At 42.4% G+C, this 19768-nt stretch overlaps 1 protein-coding gene across 1 annotated transcript in view; it reads right to left on the bottom strand.

The window, feature by feature from the left end:
* The window catches only part of KIF26A (kinesin family member 26A), a 100334-nt gene that overhangs the window by 50744 nt on the left and 29822 nt on the right, over window positions 1-19768 (bottom strand). Inside the window, exon 3 of the mRNA XM_066998418.1 lies at window positions 15441-15941. Coding sequence (XP_066854519.1) covers window positions 15441-15941 — 501 coding nt within the window. The remainder of the gene's footprint in view (window positions 1-15440; window positions 15942-19768) is intronic.

Genomic DNA, 19768 nt, shown 5'->3' with positions numbered 1-19768 from the left:
GTGCCAGCAACACATACTCAGAAAAATGAAAACTATCCCTGCCACGATCTACTGGTGTTAAACCACCACACATGGACAACCAGGAACTGAGATACCTGGAAAAGGATGAGATCTGCTCATGCGGTTACTTGCTAAAAATTAAGTAATGGAGTAAGGAGGACTGTGAGGTAGGTGGTGAATAAAACAGGTACTTGAGCATGAACAAATTGAAGCAGCAAGTGTATGCTATTAACCTACACCAACTACGGAAAGTATATGGCACGAGGAAAAAAGAAAAAAAGCAGACTGGGAAAGATCCAAATGTGCCACCTTCTGAGTTAGCCAAACCAACACAAAGCACTACTGATAAGCAGAGCTTACTATGGGCTTAGCAATGTATGAATTAAGCAATCTGCACCAGATGCATAGGAGAATAACCAGCACAAGAACACGTGACACAGAAGTCACAGAAACAATCAAATGCTGATGAGGAAAAGGCAGACTTATGATCTTTGACCTAAGCTGCTGCATCAGCTCTAACACCAGGCTGCCCCGTGTCGCTACTGGCACACACGGTGCTATGCTTCACCCTGGGCTTCGCCCAATTAAGCGATCTGAGTGATGAAAGTAGAGTTACACAGCAAAGCGATGAAGCTAGGTGGAGCAAGACTGGTTCCTGAAGAGAAGGGGTGAGAAATGCTGGAGCTGGTACGTGGGCCTTGCAGATTGGCATGCCAAGGGCCTGCCATGCCCAGCGGCCAACAAGAGAGAGGAACCCTACCAGCAGCTGCTGCCAGACTAGCAGTAGTGCTTGAATATTCCCACGTGTTCTGCCAGGAAAACAACCACAACCCTCCGTCACGTGCACTGGCTCAGATTAAAAATTACAGGGTCAAGCTGAATTCCTCAAATGTATTTTTCCATTCACTTTTAATGGAGCTGTATTAGACAGCGGGATTTTGAAACAAAGAAAAGCACATTTAAACAACATATTGAAAAAGGAATGCAAAAGCAACATGTTTCTAACCAATCATACTCATGCATAACCTAAGTGACAGCATAATCTGAAGTTAAAACTAAAATCTGTAGAGTTAGCATGAAACTTCAGGGAATTTTACAGCAAAGCAGGCTAGATTTACAAGAACTGACAGGAATCTGTTAACCAGACCAGGTTTTGCTTCTTTGTAAACGCTCTACTTGTCTTCTGACAGGTCAGTTCCCATAAAGCTATTCACATTTAACAAAAAAAAAAAAATAAGAAATTGATAACATACATGCTTTCTTCAGCACTTTTTTTCTTCTATGAGAACTTAAAAGCCCACATTTCTTAAAGAGACCAATGATTGTGGGTATATCAGGCATCTAACTTGAAATATCCAAATCAAACCTCATTTTTCAGATAGCAGATGGTTTATACTTTTCAACCACCAGTTTGCTAGCCAACGTATCTAAACTGGATATCTGTAAATTGCCATTCCCAGAATCATTAGACACTTCTAAAACTCAAACTGTAATTTTTAGGTAAATTTGGCAGTATTATTCACAGTTCTATGCATTTAATTTATATCAAAGGAGGATGAGGGGAAGCTAAGGAGAATGCATTGACTCTTGTAGAGAGGAAAGTGAAATAAGACATGCGAGATAAAAAAATTCATCATAGGACTAGCGTGGAAGACAATCCATACCTTTTTCACTAAGTCTTCAATTACTCAATTAAAATTCTTAAACACTGCAGGAAAACTGATGCTACCTCTCAGTGAGAAGCTGGAAAAAAAGCCAAACAAGCTCTTCCCAGTTTAAGATTCAAGGACTGCTTGCACCATACAAAGTGGAAGGACTTTCCAGCACAACCACGTTCAGCTCACTACGGGAGTGACATCTCTCAGCTGATGAGGAGGGCAGGGTCAGCCTTCCTACAGGCACTTGCAGCATCCCTATCTAAGGCAACATTTCAACATGGGTAAATAAGTTGGGAGCTCACTTCAGCTTTCCAAATTGGAGATGGCTACATGGCTAAAACGCTGATAGCCACATTCCCATCTTGCCCATTTTCAGCTCTGTGCATGGTTTGCAGGTTTGGTGGAAACCAGGCGGGCAGCCCCATTGGCACGGGGACCAAACAGGCACATGGCTGCCCAGGAGGACATGTCCTGAGACACCTCCAGGCTGCAATCCCACACACTTGCTCCTGCATTTAGGCTCCTAAGTCCTTCCATTTCTTCTGGAAAATTGGACATCTGAGGCTGGCCCACCACAGCCCTAGGGGACCAGCACCGTCCCAGCTGAGTGAAGTACAGAAAGGCGAAGATGGATCACAGGGAAGAAGAGAAATCAGACTACCTGAGGACAACAGCAAACCAGGGAGGACACAGAAGCATTAGGAGAAACAGCTCCATGGGCTCATCCCTCCTTGCAGCTGCATACCAGGACTGTTACTGGTTCAAGAAAATCCAGTTCAGGTATGAGGAAATTTGTCAGGTCCTAGTCATTTGCCCTGAGGCAGAAACACTAAACAGTGATAAATCGGACCCTCTGCACACTCCAGTTTGTCACAGTATGGTTTCTGCTTGTGTCACTTACAGATGCTGAAGGGGTACAAGTGAGGTAAGTGAGCTTTGTTTTTAAATTAAGCATGGGAATTACCTCATGCCTCTCCTTCATCTCAATCCATGCTCTTCTGGGAACTGCCTGTGGAAAATATTTCTCTAGAGGAACAGGAGCAGCTCTGCAGGGTTTTTTTTTAAGCACACAAGTTTGCACAGGGAGAAGACTCCAGCATGTGGCTGAAAGGGAACTGCGCTTCTCTGTTTACTAAATTCTCATAAATCACTCATGATCAAACACAGAAATCACAACCCTGTCACTATAAAGTGTTACTGAATATTTTAAACGTCACAGGCCTCCATCCAGAGATTAATGGTTTTTATTTTCTTAGAAAAAGTTGGGTGTGACAAAATCCATTAACCCTCTGGAAAGCAGCCAATCCTCAAAGGAAGGATTTCCAAAACTGCTCTGTATGGCTCCTTCCCCTTACTCTGAAGCCACAGAGGAACTGGTACCAGTAACAGCACAGCAAGGGCAAGGGTTGAAAATATGACACCAGGTGTTTTGCAGGTTCATGCCCGCCAATGTCTCTGCGCTTCATATCAGTGCCTGCGTCAGTGACAGGAGGGTTTTGGCATGCCCATCCTGAGGGCATGGGAGCACAGCTGGATGGACTGCATTTTGGCTGGCAGCATCCACACGTGCAACTGAGGTTGGCAGGTCCACAGCAAGCAACCGCAGCACAGATTGCTCCTGGTTAAATTGCCCGAAGGCTTAGGGCGAGGGCAAGAAGAGACAGAGGCAACCTGACATCCTCGGGCTGCGGAGATGTGCTGGGCAGAGCAGGGCAGCCCCCGCCCCATCCCCGATTCCCAGCACATGGGCTCCCTGCTGTGACCAGGTGGCTGGAAACATCTGCCCAGGTTTAAACAAGTCAGGCTTGTCTAAATCACACTGTAGAAAGGTTGGCCATAGATTTAATTTCCAGGTATGCAGTATGCTGTCATTACCATCTAAAGGGCAATTACAACTCTAACAAGCTCTCAGCAAGTTTGAAGTGCAAAGCTAAAAACTAAGCCATAGTGTTTCCACTTTCCTGAGTATTTCCATTCTCTGGACATTGATCTTTGTTCACAGACCCCAAAAAAAGCCAAATTAGGTGCTGTCACTTTGTCCCTGCAACTTGTGCAAAATGTGAGCCTGGTGACAGGAAAAAAGCAAACACAGGAAGATAAAAATCCACGCAGAGAAAAATAGATCATTCCCTGGTCAGCACTGTGATTGTAAAAAGAAAATCAGAAGTCTGGATAGAGCTGCAAAAGAAAGTAATCGGATACAATGTCTAAGTGGAAGTATTAATACTTTGTCCTTAAGGATGAATTCACAGAAGTGGGAAGGGAAAAAAATTACAAAAACATGTCTGATAGACATCAGTGTAACCAAAGTCAGAACTCAATACCATTTATTTTATTTCCAAAAACTGGTCCCATGATGAAAGCATTCAGCAGAATTTCACTAGTGAATCACAGGTGAAGCTCTAGCAAGATCAAGCCTCAGTCTCTGCTGAGGCATCCCCCCCTCTCCCAGGCTGTTTTTACCCCTTTTCAACTCACAGACAGACCAGCAGAATTTTAAGTATTCACTTTAACTTGCTATTTTCCACTTTTAGACTAGAACGTCACAGCCAATTAAACTGTAAAAACTGCTTGATTTAACAATTTTACAATATATTAAGGCTATTGTTTGTATATGGTAAAATAATAACTCCCCCCCTACATGATTTATGCTAAAATCCTTATGACCTACTAGCTGGAACAAATGTGACGTAAATCTCTACCTGGGCAATGCTCATGCTATAAACCCTCCTTCCCCTCAAGCGCGGATAAGTCCTGCATACATCTTCTATGTGAAATGTCTCCCTCCCAGGTTGACCAGCATCACATAAAGTTAACCGTGCAGTATACATCAGGTTGAAGTGAAACGTGTTCTGGACAAACTTTTTACTATCCTTTGACAATGTTTCTGCTGGGGCTCATTATAAAATAACTAGGGCATTTTATAACTACAATACACTACTGAAGTCATTTTACAACCTGCAGCTGCGATGTGGTAACAAGAATGCCTAAACCTGTACTTTCAGACTTTGAGTCGCACTGAACACACGATGCTCATAAATTGCAGAGCATAACATCCCTTTCCCCAATCCAGATTTTCTATGAGAGTTACTAATGCCTGGCTTATTGTTGATCTCTAAAGATGAGGCAGAAGGGGAAAATCACACAAAAGTAGAATTAAACAGAAATAGGAAGGCCTGTTTACTATCAGACAGGAAAGTAATGTAGGAGACCCAAAGGCAACCTCAGAGCCCTTTCTTTTTGGACTAATACCTGAATTACGAACACAGTTTAAGGTTTTGGATTTTCACTATCAGAAATCATGAGCAGTCTGTGCTTCCTGGAAGGACATCACTGTTCAGCTGCAGGACATGAACACCCGAAGTACTTCCAGCACTGATATCTTTAGTAATACAAGGAAGAAGAGGCAGCTTTTTTCCCCTATAACCAGGGGCTCCTGATATCATCCCATCCCACACCTCAGCTAAACTGTGTTGTTAGGTTCCAGAGAGATTTATGAAGGTTGTGAGCAAGCCTCCTTTTCCTCCGAAGCACCCATTCCTTCCTTCAGTCTTCTCATGTTCCCAGGCAGGAAGGTCTCTGCAGCCAGAGCTCTGGTACTACAAAGATGCCAGGGGCAATGATGAACCTGCAGCCCTCCCACTTCCCTTCACACCTTTGCAATGACACCATCCCCTCTCATTCTCCCACAGCCTTCTATGGCCAGAGCTTCAGCACCCACACAAGCGGCCTCACATTTCAACCACGGGGAACAGCAGCGCAGGAAGATGCAGCAAGCAGTGCTCTCTTTATCCTCCTTCACAGCTCTCTGACCACCAGTCACACAAACGTCACCCCCCCCCCCCATCTGCACGTGCAAAACCCACCACTTAGAAAGTTGGGGAACATGAAAAAGAGGTATCAAGAAGGGCATAGATCCTGCTGAATATAAACACACTCAAAATCAGGACTTTACATGTGCAGTCAGTTTAAAGCAACCAGACTAGAGGAACTGTTTCTTCTAATGCCTCAAGGCAAGCATCAGAAAATGCTGCTCAAAGCCCTCTCTGCTGACATGTATTACAATAGCTACAGCCTCCAAAGCCAAAATACATAGCTGTGTACTGCTCAGGGTATTTTAATTTACCATTGTGGTCAAAATTAAAAATGAACTGTTTATTCAAATGGAGAAATGTACAGTTGAATCCCTGCTTTTTGTCAGAGGCTGATATGAGCAAGCAAAGGAATTCATTAACAAGCTCACAATAGTGCAAATTTCCATTAGCTTAGGATTTGTTTTCCTGCTAGAAGACAAATGCTTTTCCATTAGGACTGACTTCCACAGGCCACAAGCATCTCTAACAACAAAGCACAGGACATGTGCAGACCTTTGAAGCAGAAGAACTTATGTCGCCTTCCTGATGCTGCAGTAAAATACAATTTCTCAATGACTTTAGGCAACTCAACCAAAGTTTCACCATGCCTTGCTTTCTCTATTCTACAAAATGGAATAATCATGTTCCCAAGAATTACAGGTCCTTATTAATACAATTTGAATATATTTATTATGTTATTATAATGATTGACATATAATGTCAGCAAATAAAAGGCAAATGTGGCCAGAAGACTGTCATACCTAATTTCTTTTTCAATCATGCTTGAAGTGCTTATATGCCACATATAACTGCTTGAAAGAGAGCATCCCTCAAGAACAATTTACCTGACAGCTACTAAGTACAAGGCACCCATTGCCTAGTATCTCACTTGAAGAGATACAAGCCCTGGCTACATGAAGAGGGCAACAAAGATGGTGAAGGGTCTGGATGTATGAGGAGCAGCTGAGATCTCTTGGTTTGTTCAGCCCAGAGAGGGCTTGGAGGCGACCTCATCGCAGCCCTTCTAACTCTGGATCTTCTGTGAATGCTGAACTCAGATCTGGCAGTTACAGCTCATGGAAGATCTAAGAGTTATTGGCAGTTTTCTGAAACCTGTAATTGAAGATGTAGCAGCAGCTAAGAAAACACCAGATATTGGACATCACAATGCAGCGTACTAAGAACAAAGAAGGGGGGTGTCCGCATTTTGAGTAGCTGGTGCAGTTCTAGTCCTGCATCTGAATACAGAGGTAGTGGAGTTATGGAAATGACAGGCAAACAAGTCTGTCAAATGGTTGAGAGGATGGAGCAGCTGCCTTCGGAGGACAGATGAAAGAGGCTGGGACTATCTCTGAGAGAAGGGAAGGCTGAGAGGCATCTGTCTGAGGTCTACCAAGTCACTGAGGTAGTAGATAACCTGAATGAAGAATTGCTGTTCACCCATGCTTGTATTACGAGGTACAGGTGACAGCCAACGAAACTAATTGGGTCTAAGTTTAAAGGTGACGAAAGAAAGCGAGTACTTCTTTGTACTAGGGTAGCAAACTCATGGAACCTGCTGACAAAGGTGGTCATGGAGGCACAGAATGTCAGCAGGGTCAGAGAGGAATTGGATAAATTCCTGGACAACGGGCCTATAAGCAGAGACAGAGAGGTAACAGACAGAGGTGTGTCCCTCAGACCTCCCCAGCTGTTCAGGCTGAGTGTTATGAGCAGAATGCAGAAAGCAGCCAGGCTCCACAGCTCTCCCTAAACACCTTTTGTTGTTCCACTGCTGGAGACAGCCCTGGGCAAGATGTGCTGCAGCTCACACCCAGTAGGATATTTCTTATGTTCTTATCATTCACATCCATCTTTTCACTAGAGTCTTTCGTAGCTTAACAAGAAGCAGGGAGGCTGTGCAACTCCCATAGGACCCCACAAGTACTTCAGAGTCATCAGGAGAGGCTGATCAGAAGGAAGACAGTATCTGCACAGCTACTCTGCAGAGATCAGCTAAACTCAGACCCTTCCCAAGGCAAGCATCATGAGGGCCCCCTCTTCATCCTCTCACTATCTTCTCCCTACAACAGCTGACTGCCTTGACCAACTTTACCACCCCGACTTTTGAGAAGCAGAAGGGGGAGAACCTCTGAATAGCAGACCCACGATCTTTGCCCAATAGCACCAAAAATACAGCAACGGGCTCCTGCCTATGTCACCTTTCAAACACTTCCTTCAAATTAGTTATCAGAAAAGAACAAGCTTGTACAATTTTGAGACAGTGGAAGCTGTGTAAACCCAGAGGAATTAACTCATAAGCATTCAAGCATCAAAGTAAAGCAGTAATAAAAAAAAATTGGCCAACTTCGGAAAAAGGCAAAACTGCAACATCAATTTGTATAATGATTTATATGGACTCACTTCCCTAGAAGTATTTCATGCTCAAATCTTACAAGTACTACTTTAAGATTCAAAGCAAACCTCTAATTATTGATCCTTCGTTACACTGGGAAATTACCTCATCGCAGTTTTAAAGTTCTATTTATAAGTCTAATAATCTCATCATTGATTACAGTGACTGTACTCTAATTATAAATCCATTATCTCCCCAGCAATGAAATAAAATCAATAATGCACATAAATGGAAAAGAAGGAATTTAAATGCATACATTAATGTCACTTCAAGTAGCACTGTTTTATGCACCATCTCTAACAAAACTGTGTCACATCATTAGCAATAATGTGAAAAATCTTTTTCAATTAACAGAGCCGATTTAATACTATGTTCAGTAAAGTGGCAATCCATTCCATTAAACGCACATATGAAATGCTTGAAACATCTATGAACTCTATCTATACATCATAAATTCTCTCCCAAGTGCTCAAATAGAAATGTAGATACATTTTGTATCGATGCTTTTTAAACTTCCTTTCAAAAGCTGCCACTCAGGGTATTCAGTGATTCCAGTTGCAAGTAACAGAGTATCAGTATTTGCCACATGTTCAGCTGCTCATACCACATATTCAGCTGCTCATATCACAAAACAACAAAAGATGCTCACACTGTGCACAGCGTGACCACCTGGAGTCCCTCAACCTCAATACACCATCATACCAGTACTCAGATTATGGAGCAAATGTTAAATTCAAAGTGCTTTCCAAGAAAATGTGCGATGTTTAATCCTATTTTGCACAAGCAGGATGACTGGGCAATCCACACCTGTATCCAGCCATGCAGATCAGTTCCTTCCACATGGCATAGAGACCTCTGCAAAAGTCTTTTCCTCCACCGGTCTTCATGTGACTTAGGTCTGAGCTCAGCCTCAATTTATCTGGCTCCTCAGCTGCTTTTGCCTCAAACTGCATGGCATCATCCAACTGAAGACCACACTTAACAACCAACATAGCCAATGCAGAGCAATGGCAGCCTCACAAAAGCACTTCCAGATTAGATATTAATCTTACTCTAGATCAATCTTACTCCAGCCTTACTCTGCTGGAGGACATTTCTGAGCTCGTCAAAAAGTAAGAAACTTTCTTGTAAGGTGATTTCTAATGTTGGGGGGAGTGGGATGCATAGATTAACATTCAGTTAATATGTGCAGTTTAAGTGTACTAGTAGGAAGCAAAAGAAACTGAAGTGAACTGGGTGAAGAGAAATGGCCATCCTAAAGAAACAATTTCAAATGGGAGAGTAGATAATTTTAAAACCTGGGGTTAAAAAAAAGTTTTTTTTTTTGTCTTTCAGTGTAGTTTATGATACGTTTTCCAGATGAGAGGGAGTGTGGACCTGAATTCCCTGCTACTTTGAAAAAGGCAGTGCCCAAACCCACGACGTTCTCAGGGAGCTCCTCAGAAGTTACCCTGAGAACCTCTGGGAGTTTGAAGGCAATTAACGTCAGCAACAGGCCTTGAGATAACCTGAGACCCAACAAAGGTAAATTCTGTGTATTATCATTTGCAAATAACCTCTGAAATCTGCTTGTCTTAAATCTGCCCCTGATGAGTATAGGTGAAGTCTGGGCCAACATTCTTTATTATTGCTTGTTGACTTCAGTTGTCAACAAAAGCTAGTCTGGACTTGCTTCCCTGTGAGAGCTGTAATAATAACCGCTTAGCCTAGAGGGGTGAAGGATCAAAAGAACTGTTTTCAGGTGGTAATTTGAGCCTTGAGAGGGTCTGAGTCCTGAGGATAGTTACCCTGTCCCACAACTGTAAAACCAACACTATGGCAGGTTCAAATACACAATATAAAGATCCACACCCTCACCTACAGAAGTGCTCGTTTCCATCTTGTAGCCAATACCCCTTCTGTCAATTCTTACCATTTTCCTGAGTCACTCTGATACCTGAGCTATACTTTAAAAAGTCATTTCGAGCTCATTTTCATATTCAGCATCCCACACTGGGATCAATCTACAAAAAAAGAGCCCTTAGCAGTCACACAGTACAGTGGGCTACATTTTTATGTGCATGTACGAGGCTGGATCTCTTTGTTTTCCAGGCTGATGTGCTACCTGATGGCTGAGACAAGGTCTCTCTTGCAACTCTGAATGTAAGGTGCTGGTAGCAGTGTTGTCCTTCCACATCACACCTCTCCCTCTACATTCACTAAGGCAACAAAGCGCTACGGAAGGGAACTGTGCCCATCTGAGACACAACAGCGTCAGGAAAGGTCTTTTACATAGGGGCTATAAAATTAAGTTAATATGAGAGAGCATTTACTGACTTGGATCAGGTGGTTTCCTTCTGCTGTTAGGACTTGTTACAGAGAGTGACCAACACTAGCTTTGAAGATTTTTCTTTGTCACCCCCCTTCCTTTATGTACTTCCTCTGCAAGGGCAGTAACACAACCACCACTAAAGCTAAAGAGAAAACAGAACAGCCTCTATGCAGTCCTGGCCCCACTACCAGTCTGGGGTTTGCTACTGACTTCTGCAGAGCCAAGATGTTATCCATGGAGTCTGAGAAATGTCTCAAAGCTCAAAGTCATCCAAACGTCTCACAGACAAAATTTATGGTCAAAGCACTATATTTTAATTGTTTCATTACAAAATATATTTCACGCATAGTATTAATAAAAGGTCACTGAGAAAGCTATCAAGAAAGACTTTAAATATTAATTTAGAAATCCAGTTGGTATGACATTTATCAATGTAAAAAAGTAAATGCTGGAAAGTAAATCTTCTCATTCTTCCATTCTCCATAGTCAGCTTTTTATTTCATCTCCTAAGCAAAATGTAAGTCATCCTTGCTATAAACAAACAAAGAGGATTTCAGGAAAGTCAACAAGGGCTGAACTATCCTCAAATGAATCCATCTGGTTTACATTAGGGTAAGCAGAAGACTGATTCCTAAGAACTCCAGGAAAGCTTAAATTGTGGCTAAATCAACTTTCAGAGATTTTTCACATAAAACAAAAGAACATAACTCCCTTAGTTTTAGAGCATACCCGCAGCATGTACAAATGGATGGTTAAGTCCTCTTTCTCCCCCTTTACCCCCTAACCCTCCCCACCCCTAGTTGAAGAAAATCACTCCATCTGGCCATAAACATACACCTAACTTTAAATTTACAAATACTCTCATGGACATATATTGGACTACTGATAAATTTTCAATTTTAAATACATATGTTTTAAAGTTCTACTTAAGTCACTTTCACTTTTCCAGTACTTTTTGATGAAGCATTTTTTTAATATATTTTTAAAGCAACTTTGCAACTAGTAAAGATTTAAGGAGACACAATATTTTGCCTTACAACTAGCACCATTTGTGTATATTCAAACTAGAAATACAGCGTGTCAAGGATTTCATTTTGCATAAGATGAAAGAAAAAGCAATTTGCAAAACAAGCTCTATTTCACTGTGATGTCTTTACAGCACATGGCACAGCTACATTACCACTTGTATTCAATATAATACTACGTACTAATAACAGTCAATTCAAAGCATGCAGTTGGACCTCTTTCTCCTACAATAAGCAATACATACAGATACTTTTAATAGATGTGCAACGTATATTCAGTGGCTTTAATTTTCTACATCTCAGCCAGATTCCAACACATGTAGGGAGCCTAAATTCCCCTTACTTCTCTGTTTGTGTTAAACAGCGTGGTAATGACGAGCACTGCTAACATGCCTTTTCATTTGAGTAGTAACCTTGTATTCAGTTGTCAGGTCTAGAATTAAAAACATCAATATAGAACTATTTGTTAATTACAGTTGTCAGTCGTCCACTACAAATCAACTGTCTTACATGGAGTTATGTCAGCTCCCTCCCCTCCACAGTGCTCGCTGTCTGGTCAAACTACTTATCACTGCTACTGGTGATTATTTTATGCAATTTTTCATAACAGGCCACTTGGGTAAAGCAGCTGATTACATCTTCACCTCTTGCACTCTGGTTGCAATCCCAGTCTTCCCCTCCTGGACCTTCCTCCAGATCCTTAATTACTGTTCCTCTTCACAGCTCCTGAAGCCCACAGTTATTATTTCGGTTTGAGCAGCACCCACACTACACTTTGAAAATGCATTCCTGTTCAAAAAATTTATAATCTATATAATGGATTTTCACACTTGAACTCCAAACATATATTAAAAATTTACGACGTCCTGCACTTCTGACCCCAAACATTCAGCCCAGAAGTGTTTTTGCAACCGTAAGTGACATTACAAGGTAATACATGCGAGTTTGGGGAGGGAGATAAGCAGAAATCAAGTCATCTTTTTCTCTCCACAGACAATTCCAATATCGCCACTATTAAAACTGACCATAAATAAAAAAAATGGATCCTGGAGAAACATCTGTAGATACAAGGTCTCCTAAGGTTTTTGCAGCCACTTGCTGTGGTGCATTTTTACCCCAGCAAGGCACTGGGCATAAAGCATGCCACGCCAGCTGCCTGAGGCAGTGTTTGCTCCACATCACCCAGCTGGGCTCTACTGGTACCAGCAGAAAGCAACAGGCATCTTTGGCAGACAAGGTGAGCCAAGACAGATGTCCAGAATGAACCAGGACAGACATCCAAGATGAGAATAATAAAGTGCCTCTTAGAGGTGCCTGTTGCTCTCCCACTACTATTAAGGAAGCCTCAGTAATTAGCTTAGAATAAACACCTGTCTTTTTGGCAGCTGAAAATAGTTGAGACGAATCCCAGCTTTCATCTGCATCTGTCATCCAGTCTTTAGAAAATGAATCATGCTTGCTTCGTGTGTAGCACAAAGTTAAACCACTGAGATGTGAAGCACTTGGATAACAGTTCCCTTCCAAGGAGTACAGGCTTGTTTCAGGAAGAACCCTCCAGTGAGGGGAAAAAAGGGATAACTACAGACTCCACGTGAAACAGGAGTATTTACAGAGTGGTCAAAGTAACTTGCATCACAACTAAGACTGTGAACTCCTCAAGGAAGGGGCTATCTTTTCTTCTTTTGTGCAGTTATCTTGAGGGCTCCAAGACAGAGTCACATTGCACATAACAAACAATACACTCAGTGCTACTGTTTTCACTGCATTTCTCTTCCTTCCTCCAGAATTCCTCTAACCAGACCAGTTCATGTCTTACTCCAGTTCCACATTTTGAAGATTTGCTCCACAACGACGAAACTCAGATTTTCTCTGATTCTGGTGAAACTGAGGAGTTATCCAAAAACTCAGAGCTATCCATCCAACTCATTTCAATGAGGCCTCAGGTGTAACAAAATACCCTGCTTGGAGCACTGGTGTTTAGATGGACATGAGCCAAAGAAGAGGCAATCTAGAGAGTTACAAGAGTCATCAGAAGTCCAGAAATCACAAGTAACAAGGAAAGGCTGAATGCTTATAGTTTGTTTTATTGTTAAGGAAAAGACTGAAGAGAAACAAGACAATCAACCTTGAATACAAAAGAAAAGAATAGGTACGAAGAGGAACTGAATAAACTCTTCTCCATGTAAACTAGCTGGAATCATGGGTTTAAAATACAGCAGCGGAGATTAACTTTAAAAAAAAAGAAATTGGAAAGCAAGTTGAGAGCTGACAATCGTCAGAACTTATGAAATCTCAATCTTCACAAAATTGGAAGATGGGGTGAAACAAGCATTAGACAGTATCCACTGTCCTGCAGCAGATGCTGTCCTAGACTAGGGACAGACCATCTAATTCCTGAAATCCCACCAACCTTATTTCCTCTGACACCTGTGATTCCTCCAGGGAAAAGGGACAGGGAGGCACTTTCTGCCTTATGCACCCAGACAGCTCCATCAGACACAGGGCTCTTAATAATACAAAAGGCAGTAGGAGAATTCAGAAATATACAGAAAGGACAATTTGGATACAGATGAACAATTGAGTCTTCAGTAAACACAGTGGTCTTAAATAAGAAATAAAAAAGCTTTTCTCCTCCAAAAGCCGCTTCTAACTCTAAACCGTTCTTGCAGATGACTGGATCACATCCAAGCAGCTTCCAACACTCACAGTCTAGCAGTGTTTGCCCTTTAATTAAAGGTCACTGTTTTCCAGGCTGCTGAGCTTTTTTGCACATTTCTAGATCACACTTAAGCTCTGTTGCCTTATACATATTTTTTCCTTCACAGGGGTTAAATGAGGTAGCTCAGCTTTATCATAGAATAATGGAGTGGTTAGGGGAAACCACATCTATCAGTCAGCATGGTTAAGCAGGAAGAAATTTGGAGCTGGCAGTTAGTGAATTATTTAAAATATGAATAAGGGCAGAAAAGGAATGAACAGAGAACAGCACTCATATCAGCAGTTCCTCATGTACTATGAAGAGTTGAATGGGATATTTTTTTCCTCTTCCTCAAGGAGAGTGATTCAACACCATTGAAGATTCACTGGATTTAGGTGGGGTTCCCTCAATGGTGGGAAACGTGTGCATTCACAAATAGCCATACGAAAGAGAAATATGGGAGGAATTAAGTCTCCAAGACTTCTCAGGAAGGAAACAACAGCCACTCTGTAGAAGTGATGTTACACAACAGCACTCTTAAACATTTTTCTCTGATGATTTTGGAGCTCAACCAGCTGAAGCTACCAAGCAATATTAGGTAGTGTTTACATACAACAGTACATAAGGCATTATGTTAAATTTAAAGCTGACTAGCACCGAGATCTGTGGTCTTACAAGATCGGCAGCAATGTCTATGCGAAAAGAATGACTTCTATTCACACTCCCCTGTTGACTATCATAGGAAAATCATTTAGGAATAAATAGTCAAAGCCAGTTTGTATATCCTTTTCTTCTTAGCAGCATTCCATACATGGTCACAAATCTGTAATGAACTTGCTTTTGAAGGTAACATACACCTCTAATAAAGCTTTTTCCTTTCTCACAAGAAATCTTAAAATGTACACCAAATACAGGACTTGTTTAAAACCAACTTTAACACTTAGAATCCAAGTGCAATAACATTTACAGGGACGTACAGGGACGTGGCACCGAGGCAAACTTCTGAACATCCTCCCTCACAGCAAGCTGTTTTGTAACACGCCTAACCTGAAGATTAATCCTCCCCATCGCAGTCTATCAACACCATCTGCTGAATTGAACACAGTAGAAGTTCAGTGCTAGACTTGAGGGTCAAGCTCATCTTCGATATAACTCCCATGAATTTCACAGGTTTCTTATGTGACAAACTTGGCCTTTTATGTTTTTCTGAAGAGGTCAGTGGGTATTTGACAGCCAAATAACAGCACCTGTATACGTAAAGCTAAAATAGGTGCAAAAACATCTGAGGAAAGGATCTCACCATCTGAGATAAGAAAACAAATTCCTTGTGACATCTGACAGAACATGGTTCAAAGCTCTTTTTCAGCTCTTCAGTTCTTGAAACATGACTTAGAATACTATTAGCTGATCGCCTCTGAGAAATATAGATACGTCTCAAAATTTATCTTTGCCCACACACAAATAAACAGAAGTTGTGCATCTGCATTATCACTACTTACTAGACAAGCCTGAGGCAGGAAACTGTTCACCCTGGAGATACTCCACATGCCCTCGAGGTACTGCTGAGCCTGGATGGTGACTGAACTCAGAGCACCACTGAGGCCACTGGGAGCCACTGTGACTTGAACGCTGGAGTTTGGAAAACCGCCTGTGCCTTGAGACCATCCAAGTCCTTTCTTCCTCTCTGCCCCAGAGAAGAGATTCGGCGATTTTCCAGGCTGTCTGCCCACCTGCCCAGCAATGAGTGGCAGGTCCCTCTGTGAAGAGACAGTGACCACCCTTGGTACCATGCTGGTCACTGCCGTGGCGCCGGGTGGGAGGTCGGGCATTTCTGGGTAGCTGGCTTGACTGAGGGTGTGCATCATCTGAATGGCTTCCTGCTTCAGCTGGTTCAAGTGAGTGGCACAAGTTTCGCATCTGCTCTCTCCTTCATTCCTGTTTTTCTGTAAATAGTCAGGCACTTGAAGCTTGTCAAAAATTAAAGCTGATAATCGTGGGTCCTAAAGAAAGGCAGAAAAAAAAAAAAGCATACTGAGTCAAAACAACACAAAGTCTCAACAGTAGTTGAGATGCTGACCCTACAAATATCATAAAGAATTTCCAAGGCACACCACCACCTGAAATCCAGAAAAGCGAGACTCTGGAGTATTTCATAAATCTTGGTGTATGACCTGGTAAACGTTTTGTTGTCCTCACCCTCAAAAATTAGTAATCAAGTGGCATAAAAAACAGTTTACATGGTACTGCCCACAGCTGGCTCCTCTGCTAGCAAGGATCATTATTTCTGATCTTTGAAACCCAGATGGTAGCAATATTCCCTTACGCTGCAGTTGCTTTGATGAGAAATAGATTTGAGGCTACAGCCATGTGTGAAGGTGTGACAATGTGCACACTAAGAAGCTGATTTAAAAGCAACACCTATTTTTGTTTCCCCCATCCCCCCCTTGCTAGTTCATTTTAAGGCTGTCCAAAAATTTTAAAACCCAGGTCTGTGTTTCCAGTTCAGAGATAGGGTTACCTATCTCCTGAAACATACAAACGCCTTCTCATCCCCAGCCTGCTACTGGAAAGATCAGGCAGGAGATTAAAGCCAGCCCTGCTGTAAATCTGCTATCAAGACGAATGCCGTGCACTAAAACTGACCGAACTTCACACACTCTTGTCAAGCTCTCTAAACAATTAAGGTTTTAATGAAATCACAGAACAGCCAAAGGTTTATTTGCACAATTATTTTAAGTGAAAATATTTAATTTGCTTGTTCATAATGAGGGCATGCAAAGCTGGTAAGCCAGCCTTTCTACATATGCTGGAGGTATCCCTAGATCAGTATTCCTTTTAAAAATGTCTTACTTTATGCCAAACTGCAATTGCTCTCAAAGAAATTAATGTCCTATTAGAAAACTAACTAATTCTGGTTTTAATTACAACACACATCAATAAAACTCTTAAGAAGTCTTGGCACTTGTACTTCGGCTTTGCTCATTATTCTCTTTTAACTGCGCTATTTCCCTTCTCTCTGAATTCAGAAAACCCTAAAACACTGACCAATTTCTCCAGCAGCAGCAAATCTAGCTGGACTGCTCCTGCAATAATTTTTGATTTATCTCGCAAAATGCAGTATTGTGTTGATATAAACTACTGTGTGTATTTAGCACCACATCACTCCACAGCCAAAAGCTACTAACAAAAGTTAGTTTTCCCATGATAATTTAAATTATTGTTTACTTGGGGGGGGGGGGGGGGGGGGTTGTACAGGGGGAGATACCTCTCAGGCTAAGGAAAGCTACTCCTGCTGCAGACTGAACAATGCATTGCATTCACATTAGTGAAGGAGTTCACAAGCTCAAGTGACAAATAGTGTTTCATTTTTGTCTCTCTTCTCTTTACTGAGGTTTAGATCCTGGTAGAAATGCCGTTGAAGTTGCACCATTTCCCTATCCTCCTGAGAAAGAAAATTCTTTCCCTCCATGCCTCCCAGAAGACAGCAACACTAAATTAACACGTATTAGTCAAGGAAAAAAAGAGTAATTAATAATTCAGAAACTTTTTTCTAACCCAGCAGCCCTCCAGCAGGATGGAAAAACATCACAAGGCAGCCCTGCGAGCACTGTTGAGCCTCAGGCTAACCAAAGACCATGCCTTCTAGCTCCCAAGAAAAACAATCAGCCCTGCACTCCACAGAAAGGCTTCCACAAGAGACCCCTACGAGCACGCTCTTGTAGTCGCCAACACGCAGCAGCGACCCACACAGACCCCAAAATACCCCAGCTCAGCGCCATGCCGCCCGGCCGCGGCCTGGGCTCACCGCTGTGACTGCAGCCTGGCACCCAAGGAAGCACCTGCAGCTCCCGCCTGCATAGGCCTCATCTGGCAACACTTAAATTGCTATCGAATGTCAAAAGTTTCAAATGAGCAATTAAAGCGAATTACTAGGTGAAGCAGGCTTCTCATTTAAAAGAAACGACTTTCTTTTGATGTAAAGAAAATTAATGACCCCCCAATTCCAGCTCCATAAACACAGTTTACAGCGTAAGGCAGATCAGAGTCAGGCCCGTATTGCAGTTAAAAGGAAACTGCGTGGATGCCATGTTACAGGGGGAGGAAAACTTGATTTATTTAAAAAATTACACAAAACAAACAGTACAAGCACACCTAATACCAGATTTAAACCTTCCAATGCATTTATATTTAGGAAAAAAGAAAAAAAAAGCTGTCTCATTTCTAATGCCAGGCCCTCGCAAGCAGTCTTGCAGCCCACTGCCCTGCTGGTGGCTGTGGCTGTTCTCCCTCCTCCAGCTCCTTCCTCACCAAGAGCCCAGCTGTGTGGTTAGATTACTTTTATTTTTCCATTCCCTGCGACACAAACACCTGGCTAATGGTTGGGCGTGAAGGGCAGAGGAAACACAAGTTACTGTTAAAAACATTAGTGCTAACTTAAAAGTTAAGCCAGCCCCATTAAAGAGGTTTTACTACCCAGTGACAACACCTGGTCCTGGGGAGCCCCCGATTCAGCAGCTTGTGCCCTAACGAGGCTGGATAGAAGTTGCCCTCTCATGTTTTACAGAGGAAAGGAATAAAATGCTGTGACCAAATGTGTTACAAGCACAGGGAGCAGCTAAAGCCACCCTCATCGCGGCTCTGCCAGCAGGGAGGTGAGCCAGCCAAAGCGGGGCACTGGCACAAAACTCAAGTGTGCAACGTATTAGCCTCTACTCCACATGGTGCTCCAAAACCACCTTTGTCTGCTGTGCTACAGAGACTATGATTCCTTCACTCTTGCACAGTATAAACAAACTGTGCTGTTTCTCACACCAGCTTTCCAAATGCTGTTCTTATCTTCTCAGAAAGAAGGCAAGCAAAATGCTGTCATGCAGTAACATTCAGATTCCCCTCCCACTACAGAAACCAAAAGCCTGATTTCAGTCTTGCCCTCTTAACTTTTGCGTACAAATTTTAGTTATTCAACATTACAACATTTTTAGATGAGCAAAATAAAAGGCCCCACCACGGACAACCGCACTGGGGAGCCCAGCAAGCCCCCAGCAGGAGTTGTGTGTACCTATGTGAGCAAGAATTTTCCAAAATGCCCGAGTTCACCAGTGCTCCTCAGCAAGCGGCTTTAACATACACAAGCGACCTTGCAAGCTCCTGGAAAATTAAGCGCACACATGCAAATTACCCACACAAGGATAAGCACATACAGACCTGGTCTGCAAGTGGCTCCTAGCTGAACCGGGAAAGACAGTAAACGTGGGAAAGCAGGGTTGTGCTCATGCTAGAAATAATAGTGAAATACCCATGTAGTTCAGTGCTGCTGCTTTTAGCCTGGAGTTTGCCTTCAGGCTTTCTCTCTGAAACCAAAAGTAGGTAGAACAAGCTCAGATTTGAGAACATATCCAATAACTTAGAAAAAAAATATTTAATTCACACATCACTCTCTGATGTGTGACTCAACTGCTGCATTTTGTCCCTGTGAAATCCAGCAAGTACCAAGCAGGTTTTCAGCGGTGCAGCTAACACCGATGTGCTGCATGTGGGGCACAAACAAAGCCCAGCATCTCTCTACTGTAAAACACTTTGCAGCCTGAGACCACTGCCCTTGAAACTACAGACATACTCAAAACAACTGTGATGTGTCCAAAGGCCAGTACCTGAAAATCCCCACTGGAGCTTAGACACCAAAACAACAGCCAGGTTTCCAAAAGCAAGCAACACCAAATGACCTTGCTGGAGCTCAACGCTTTTCAGAGCCTGAGTCCATTTGAGTGACATGCACTTAAACAAAACTCAAGATTCTCTTGAAATTTTACCTCAGTCTGTAAATTCC

Source organism: Anser cygnoides, chromosome 5 (genome assembly GCF_040182565.1).
Source record: "Anser cygnoides isolate HZ-2024a breed goose chromosome 5, Taihu_goose_T2T_genome, whole genome shotgun sequence".
In the NCBI taxonomy this organism is placed as follows: Eukaryota; Metazoa; Chordata; class Aves; order Anseriformes; family Anatidae; genus Anser; species Anser cygnoides.
Note: the sequence above shows the minus strand (reverse complement) of the source record. Positions and strands in the feature narration are given on the sequence as shown.